The sequence below is a fragment of the Vigna radiata genome, chromosome 5, assembly GCF_000741045.1.
Source record: "Vigna radiata var. radiata cultivar VC1973A chromosome 5, Vradiata_ver6, whole genome shotgun sequence".
NCBI lineage: Eukaryota > Viridiplantae > Streptophyta > Magnoliopsida > Fabales > Fabaceae > Vigna > Vigna radiata.
The window spans coordinates 13,034,191-13,043,342 of record NC_028355.1 but is presented as its reverse complement, the minus strand read 5'-3'; the positions used below and the strand labels follow the sequence as shown (position 1 = coordinate 13,043,342).

Below are 9,152 nucleotides of genomic sequence, written 5' to 3'. Positions count from 1 at the left end.
AAATTTTCATATTTAAATTTTTTTAGTATGATTTTGTGAAGGTTAAAATAATTATTGATTTATGAAGTTATTTTGAGAATAATTGATAGATCTATGGATAAATATGCATACAAATAATGATTTAATTGTTTATTTTATGTGTTTGTTCGTTTATTTTGTAATAATAATTTTATTGGTATAAATAAATAATAATTAGGTGTTGAAACATATTTGGTGAATGAGAATAATGTTATAAAATATTCTTTCTTGTTATCTAATAATTTTTTTTAGTTATATTATAATTGTTTATTTATTTTAATATATATTTATATGTCGATAATTTTATCAATTTTATAATATTTTATTTTATAAATAGTAAGCTGGTAAAAGGTGGAATATTATTATTTATTGTTATATGTTATGAAATTTTATTTTTTTTGGTTTAATTTGTATTTCAACATGGATATTAAATATTCATTTTAGTTATTTTTACCTTTTTAATAATTATTTTTTAAATTTAAATAATTACTCATAAAAAACTGTTTATACAATAACAAAATTATTTATAAAAGACATATTCTTTTTATAAAAATTTATTTAATATTAATTTTTATTTGAATTCTTATTATAATAATAATGTTTTTATTATAATAAAAAAATGAACGCATATTTGTACATGCATTTTTACTAATTATTTTAATATTTATTAATTTATGAAAAACTTAAAATTTAATTTAATTAATATTAATCAAATATTAATACTACAAATTTTAATTAAAAATTAATTAAGTTTTGAAATTATAAAATTATGATTATGTAATAATATTATTTGCTAAAAAAACATCATTTATTTATACGATAAAAATTATATAAACCAAACAACTGTTGAAACAATGCATCCTTCAGATTTGGTGCAACTGTCGGATGATGTCTAAACCAATAGTAAGGACTGAGGAGATGGTAAAAACTTATGTTCATTTTATCTTCCCAAAATTAACAACTTTTCTTTTTCTTGTTTCTGGTTCACTTTTATCTTTTATTTGATGAAGTATTTGGAAAAATCAATCAATTTAATAAAAAACTAACAGTTAAAAATAGTACTTATCATAAAAGTTAAGTAATTTATCATAAATATAAATTATATTTCAAACATAATGTTAGTTCAAGTAAAATTTAAGTGTCTGAAAGAAAAACTCCATTAAATGTCATCAATAAATTTTCATTATAAATATTAATAAAGTTTATAGATATTCTACTTATTGGACACAAAAAAATCTAAAATACATTTAAGAACATTGATCTATCATGAATTTATATAAAATAGGTGTTTTTTCAAAGACTAAAATAAATGTTAACATAATAGTTAATTAATTAACATCTTTAAAATACTTGTTAGTACTTAACAGAATAATTAAAGGATAACAAAAATAAGGGATAGAAAAAGACATATGTGAAGCATCTAAGCCATTCGTGCAAAGCACGGCCTAATAAATAAGCAGCGTTTGAAACACGCGCTAGAGAAGCAAAGCAGCTACATTTGTGGTTCCGGTAACAGCCACAAAAACTCACATCAACACTGTGTTTTGCCCCAAATGCATATCACACATCATCCAGCGTAGAGAAAGAGAAAGAGAGATCGATCCTCCAAATCAAAGATATTTCTTCCAACGACAATCCCAATCCTTTGCGCCAATCAACGACCCCACACTCAAATCTTTCCCACAATTTTCTCTCTCTCTCTCTCTCCCTTAAACCCCTCTCTTCTTCTCTTGCCATGCCAGCTTCTCCTTCAGGTATTCATTCACTTCTCTAAACCCTCACTCTCTCAATGCCAACCCTGCCCTTCCAATTCCCCCAATTTCTCTTTTCTTCTCAATTCCCTAATCACTGTTCTCAATTTTGTTTTTATTTGAATTTTCCTTTTTGCAGAAAACCGAAACAGATGGAGGAAGCGCAAGAGAGATTCTCAAGTCGCTCGGCGCCACCCCAAGCACGAGGAGGAGGAGGAAGACGACGAAGAAAACCCCAATGCAGAGGATGACCATGCGGAACGTGAGTACGATTCCGAAGAACAAACGCATCAACACCATAATTCGCAACCACATGTGGAGACGGAGGTTCTCTCAGACCACGGTGTTACCATTTCTCAGTTTCCGGTGGTGATAAAGCGTTCCGTGAACCGTCCTCACTCTTCCGTCACTGCAATTGTGGCTCTGGAGCGAGCCCTTGAGTCTGGAGACAGCAAGGCTCAGAGTGCTCTTGCTCCTCTTGTTATTGAAAACGTGTCTCACGGTCAGCTTCAAGCGCTGTCGGCTGTGCCATCTGATAATTTGGCTTTTGAGGGTGATTCCTCTTTTGTTATAAGTCCACCTGCCATATTGGAAGGTCGCGGGGTTGTTAAGCGCTTTGGAACTAAGGTTCTTGTAGTTCCTATGCATTCAGGTGAACTGAATTTTGGTCGTGTTTGTTTGACTTCTGTTTTGTTTTCTGAGTTTTGGACTGTTTGGATTGATGTTGGTTTGGTTTGGGTTTGTATGAGCAGATTGGTTTTCGCCTGCCACTGTGCATAGGTTAGAGAGGCAAGCAGTGCCACATTTCTTTTCAGGGAAGTCACCCGATCATACTCCCCAGAAGTACATGGAGTGTAGGAACTGCATTGTTGCTATGCATTTGGAGGAGCCTGGGAAGAGGATTACTGTTTCTGATTGCCAGGGTTTGTTGACAGGAGTTGATTTTGAAGATTTGACTCGGATTGTGAGGTTCCTTGATCATTGGGGAATTATTAATTATTGTGTTCAGATATCGAGTCTTGAGTCTTCCAATGTTATGTCTTGCCTGAGGGAGGAACCTAGTGGAGAGGTCCGTGTGCCAGCTGAGGCTTTGAAATCTATTGATAGTTTGATCAAATTTGACAATCCAAGTTGTAAGCTGAAAGCTGACGAAATTTATTCGTCATTGACTGCACGTAATGTGGATGTCTTTGATCTGGAGGACAGAATAAGAGAACATCTTTCGGAGAATCATTGCAATTATTGTTCTCGTCCTCTTCCTCTTGTATACTACCAGTCTCAGAAAGAGGTACTCTGGATTATTTTTTTTTTTTTCAAATTTAATATTATATTATGGGTAATGATGGTCTGAATGAAAGTTTGAATAGAAAGGGCTTCCGATGTTAATAACACCATACTACCAACTTGCATGAGTACACAGGGCTATTATAGCCTTACGCATGCAATGCATATAGGTGCAGGAGATGATTATGCCCCTTTAGTTTAAAGATTATTTATAGCACCAAGTCTAGTTGATTGAATCAAGAAATAGCTCAAACCTCCATTCCCTTTAGATGGGTTATGTGTGCATGACAGTCAATACTTGTTATATTTCACCCGCCATTCTGAATATTTTCTCCCTTTACTCAACCTCGTTACACAAACAAAGCAAAAGATAAAACTAACAAGTGAGATTTGGTGTGGCATATAGGAATGCATGTACTGCTGCATTGCAGGGATGTCACCTAGAGGCAAACATACAATTTTTGATGATTTGTTTCTACCTCTAGAATCTGAATGTTTGATGATCATGCTGGTTTAGTATTATGAAAGAGAACCCTACAGTAGCTAGTTAACAAATTGTAAATTGCTTAGATTGTTGTCATCGTAATTATGTACAAGTTTATTAAAAAATTTACAGAGAAAAATTCTGATGTAAACTATTAATTGTGATGTGATCAATGCACCAAACATCAACTTGAGGGAATGCTAAAGTTATTATATTTGTTAGATGTGTTTATGTTTAACAAGTATATGCTTACTAACCACACATCAACTTGAGGGAATTAAAATATTAATATTCCTACTATTTTAGAAGTCTTAGGGTTGTAAAGTTTGAAAATGTGTTTTTTGCTTTCATTTTCCTTTTTCACTTTTAACTACTTTGTTTTCTTTTCTCTTTGTTTCTTCTTTTCGGTAGTTTGTTTATGAAACAGAGAAAGCAATCTTGCTATACAACAATGAAAACAAGGTGATATTTTGGTAATTAAAAGTAAAAATGGAAAATAAAAATAAAAAACACTTTCTCACCATGCACTTAATTTTGTTGTGTTTTATGCTAGGCTTGTACTGGTGGTACCACACTAGTGCTTTACCCATTACTAATAAAATTGGAGTATTAAATCTGTGTTTAGACCTCTCATTTCATTACTACTTTTTTCTCTCTTCTCCATCTTTTCTCTCATAGTTTCCAATGAGAATTTTTATATGAAAGGTTCTTTTTAATTGACTTTAAAAATTATCAAATGGATTTAACTTATTTTAAAGCTCTTAAATTTTAAATTCAACTTTAAAGTAGCTTTTAGGTGAGTAAAAGTCTCAAACATAGTAATTTCTCCCATCTATTCATAAATTGGTGGAGGAGTTTATGGAATCATTTGAATTGTACTCATCACAAGTCAATTGTTTACCTGAAGAGAAATATTTGAGTTATTTTCTTGGTAGCTTGCTACTTGAAGTTAAGCATCATTTGCAAAATTTTGTACCCAGAACAAAAATTCTAGCTATGTAGTATGCATCTGCAGTTGGTACCAAATCAAAAGCTCTGTGAAAATGGGATCTTCCGGCATTGTTTAAAGCCCATCAAAGCAGTTGTATTGTATGGTTCAGAAGGTGATGCAGGATCAATAATTACTACAAGATGACTGCAGGGTGGAATGGAAGCCAAAGTCATTTCAGTCCAGGTTTAAACTAAAAATCATTAAAACAAAAGAACTTCATCTATGACATTCACAGGTTTAAGCAAAATTCAGCCAAGTTCAACCAAGGCCTGCACCATTTACATATCAAGAATTGATGGAAAGGAAAAGCAAGGTTTTGTGTCTCAATTGTGCAAAAAAGTTCAGTTCCCTATATATACTGAGAAACAATTAAGATTGTTAATTTTGGTCACTAATGAAGCCCTGAAAAAAGATGAAGTAGTTGTTATTGAAGTAGATAAAGATAATTTGGAGAATTAGTTTCTATCTTTCAGCCTTAATGATATGACTGATTTTCCAGCAGGCCATAGTGATGGGAGCTGCTATATGGAAGTTAAGTGTTGACAATAAAGGCTAGAATTAGTTTTGCATTAGAAACTGCAGGATGACAGATATGTGTTGAAAATAACTGCTGGTAATTATGGATTATGCTTAGGAGTATACAACTGATATTAGGTTGTGTAGTTATTTTCAGTATGCGGACTGAGATCACTCTCTGTAGGATACTTCTTACTCTGTGGATGGCAAGAGAATTGCTTTATTTGTGTAATGCTCTTTTTTGTCCCTGGGACAACAAATTTATTGTTGTATTGTGTGATTTTATTGTTCAATATTATCTTTTGTCACTTTTATGCACTAGTGTTCTATCAGCCTGCACTTTGCATTTTACTTTAGTTCTCAATCACCCCTTGAACTACCTAAAGAGAAGCTCCTTTGACATCTCCAATAGATGCCCCAACAAAATTTCGTATTGGTTTGTCAAAGTGGTTAACCAGTCATATATACTAAAATTTGTAAACTAGGGGCTGATTAGTTGACCCTTGTTACTAAGTAAGCTGCAGATTAACTTTGAACACCTCTTCCATCATATGTAATTATCATCTCTTGTTACAGGCTGATATTATACTTTGCACTGATTGCTTTCATGATGGGAGATTTGTCATTGGTCATTCAAGTCTAGATTTTCTAAGGGTGGATACGACAAGGGATTATGGTGAACTAGACGGGGATAATTGGACTGATCAAGAAACTTTACTGCTTCTTGAAGCAATGGAGATTTACAATGAGAATTGGAACGAAATTGCTGAGCATGTTGCTACCAAATCAAAAGCACAATGCATTCTTCATTTTCTCCGCCTACCCATGGAAGATGGAAAGTTGGAAAATATTAATGTTCCGAGCATGCCTTTGTCATCCAATGCAATGGATAGAGATGGTAGTGGAAGACTGCATTGTTACTCAAACGGAGATACTGCAGGTCTATCTAATACTTTTAATTCAACTTTCTTGTTATATGGTTTTGATTTGGTATCTATGCTGTTACAGGACCTGTCCATCAAGTGAGAGATACTGACAGCCGGCTTCCTTTTGCAAATTCTGGAAATCCTGTTATGGCTTTGGTGGGTGACTGCTAATGATATGCTTAAATTATTATTCAACTAAGGCAATTGAAAACATGTTAGTCAGCATAGGATGTGGTTATAGTACGGCATTTTATTCATGTTTATTTATAAAAGTTATAAACAAAACTTGTTCCTTCAAGTTACTTGCTTCTCTTTGATGGAACCACCAATTTTTCTGTTACGCACATACAAATGCATTAAAGGGTGATGTGATGGCTAAGATATTGTATTTAGACTCTATAAGTTTCAGTACAAATTAAAATGCCTCTTATATTCTGCAGTTCTTATATATTTTGTTTTGGTTGGTGCATTCCAAAGGTTGCCTTTTTAGCCTCTGCAGTTGGACCAAGAGTAGCTGCTTCTTGTGCTCATGCAGCATTAGCAGTATTATCAGTGGATAATTCTGGCAGCACTTCACAGATGGAAGCACCTGGACATGATAATAGGTGAGTATGCCTGTCATAGCAAGTGCAGTTTGTTGGATGAAGTGTTTTCTTTGGGGTTATTACTCATTTTTGTGCATTTTATCTTCTGCTTTTGGCCTTTTTATCTTATTTTATTTAAAAAATCTTATAAGTGGAAGCAAACCTTATGTAAAACTCCCACAAAAGAAAAATATAAAAAAAGAAAAGACAATACTGTATGGTTGGTGGAGTGGGAAAGTTAAGCACAACTTGTCCGGTTCTTTTTGTGAACTTGGTAGTTTAAGAATTTTGTATTAAAAATTAATATTTTTCACATGTAGGACAAATTCCGAAAGCATAAGATGTCGAGATGGTGGGTCTCATGGAGAAACAGCGGTATCAAATAATAATAATAATGGTCAGTTATAGTTGCTGTTTTAATATGTTGCTTATATACATCCTTACCCCAGCCTTCTAATAAAACCCATTATGTAATTCTCTTCTTGGGAATACTTTCTTGGGAATACTTCTTTTTTGTTTCAGAGGATAAGGCTAAGGTACATGGTTCATGGGGACTAAATGATGGTAGGACAACCCCACTATCTGCTGAGAAAGTTAAAGATGCTGCTAAAGCAGGCCTCTCTGCGGCAGCAATGAAAGCAAAATTATTTGCGGATCATGAAGAGCGAGAAATTCAGAGGTTGTGTGCTAACATAGTTAATCATCAGGTATTACTGTTGTTTTCTGACTTTAATTCCAGTATTAAACTAAAATGTTAGATATAGTTAATTTCTATTTTGTCCATTTCTGTCTGGATGGTGTGCATCAATGTGTGAAAACAAGTGAACAATTTTTTAGAATAAAGTAAATTAAGCAATTGGAGATTACTAAAAATCAGATGCAGAGCTAGTATTTTGATGTTTTTAACTTTTGTTTGTGGCTTGCTGTTATTATTGCCAGCTGAAAAGATTAGAGTTGAAGCTGAAACAGTTTGCGGAAATCGAAACATTGTTAATGAAAGAATGCGAACAACTGGAGAGAACCAAGCAAAGGTTTGCTGCTGAACGGTCTCGTGTAATATCAGCACGTCTTGGAACTGCAGGAGCCACACCCACAATGGCTGCATCGGGTGTTGGTCCTTCAATGGCTAGCAATGGCAGCAACAGGCAACAAATGATCTCTGCTTCTCCCTCACAGCCCAGCATCTCAGGGTATGGCAGCAATCAATCACTTCATCCACATATGTCCTTTGCCCCACGACCTTCGATGTTTGGGTTGGGGCAAAGATTACCACTATCTATGATACAACAATCACAATCACCTTCTTCAACTGCCATGTTCAATGCCCCTAGTAATGTGCAGCCCACGTCCAATCATCCATTGTTGAGGCCTGTATCAGGAACAAACTCTGGTTTAGGTTAAAGGGGAGTAGATTTTAAATTTTGGAACTTAAAAGGTGTAATTTTCATTGGTAATCATCTATTTAAGAAAGTGAAGAGGAGGTTAGGTGGATGTGGCAAGAAAGTTATTTAGTCTGTAGATCCTGTAATTCGTTGAAGTTGATTGTGAAACTGTGCTTAAAGGAAAAATAAGTATCATGTGATGTTCCAAAGTTGTTTATTTTCTTCTGGCCTTTAGGTACCTTGAAATCTTGTCAAGCCCCACAGATCTTCTATAGTTAGATTACATTAAAACTACTTGGATGAATAAGGACCACGCAATGGTGACTTCTGTCTTCAGTGCTCGTGATATGTTATGTAGTCCACGGTTCTTGGTTTTGTTCGTAGTGTTGTGTCTCATGGAGACCGTCTTTTGGATTTACCTAGTGTTAAAAGGTGAAAAAAGTAGCTAGTTAAAAGAATGCTTAATAAATGGTTTTACTGATTTTAAAATGTTCAATGTAGTTTTAAAGATTGTAATTTGTGTACAATTTAGTCTTTTTTGTAGATGCCGTTTAAATCGTTAAAGACCAACTGTCCAGCTGTGCAATACCCAAATGAAATGACATTTAACTACTGTTACGTCACCATCTTCATCAACCTTCAGTCCAAACAAAAACTGAAACCCTAATTTCTCTCTAGCCAGTGGTGGTCACGATTCTTGTTCTCTCTCGTGGGTAATTCGTTGGCTCAATGAAGAAGAAGATGAAGACGCTACAACCTTGCCCTTATGATGGATGCTGGTGGTCTTGCACTAGGTGGATGTACAATTTTAGGGTTTTGTGGGTTTCTAATTTGGAAACTTTTGGGTTGGTTGGGCTTCCTTGCAGGTTGATGAAAGCACGAGGGAGAAGCAGGTTTGCAAATATGGTGGTTCTTAGGCGCGATTGGGTTGAGGGTTTCGAACGGCTAGGTTACGTCAATAGAGAAAGATGAACTCGCGAAGACATCGCGAATCCTAACGGTGCTACTTTTGGGTTTTTGTTGGTTTTCTAGATTGGATTTGATGCAAGTTTCCGGTGAATTATGATGGTGAAAATGTGCTTCGCGGCGACTGATGCGAGGTTGATGGTGGAAGGATAGGATGATGTCATGAAGGCATGGAGTTGGCGGCGACGCTATGGTGGCAGCGCGAACTGGGAAGAAGATGATGGTGACGGCGCGCGATGAAGATGATGGC

At 34.7% G+C, this 9,152-nt stretch overlaps 1 protein-coding gene across 1 annotated transcript; it reads left to right on the top strand.

Annotated features, from left to right (window-relative positions):
• The first annotated feature begins 1,549 nt into the window (after positions 1-1,549).
• LOC106762189 (SWI/SNF complex subunit SWI3C) lies at positions 1,550-8,153 on the top strand. Its single transcript, XM_014645953.2, has 9 exons — positions 1,550-1,772; positions 1,909-2,421; positions 2,522-3,057; positions 5,621-5,984; positions 6,053-6,126; positions 6,448-6,575; positions 6,875-6,951; positions 7,077-7,261; positions 7,494-8,153. The coding sequence occupies exons 1-9, from the start codon at positions 1,754-1,756 to the stop codon at positions 7,953-7,955; spliced, it is 2,358 nt and encodes a 785-aa protein (XP_014501439.1). The 5' UTR covers positions 1,550-1,753; the 3' UTR covers positions 7,956-8,153.
• The last annotated feature ends 999 nt before the right edge of the window (positions 8,154-9,152 follow it).

What these genes read in the sequence shown, in the direction of transcription:
- LOC106762189 (XM_014645953.2), top strand. An exon ending in GAAATCCTGTTATGGCTTTG is followed by an intron (nt 6,127 to 6,447) that starts GTGGGTGACTGC and finishes TGCATTCCAAAG; the next exon opens with GTTGCCTTTTTAGCCTCTGC. An exon ending in GCACCTGGACATGATAATAG is followed by an intron (nt 6,576 to 6,874) that starts GTGAGTATGCCT and finishes TTTCACATGTAG; the next exon opens with GACAAATTCCGAAAGCATAA.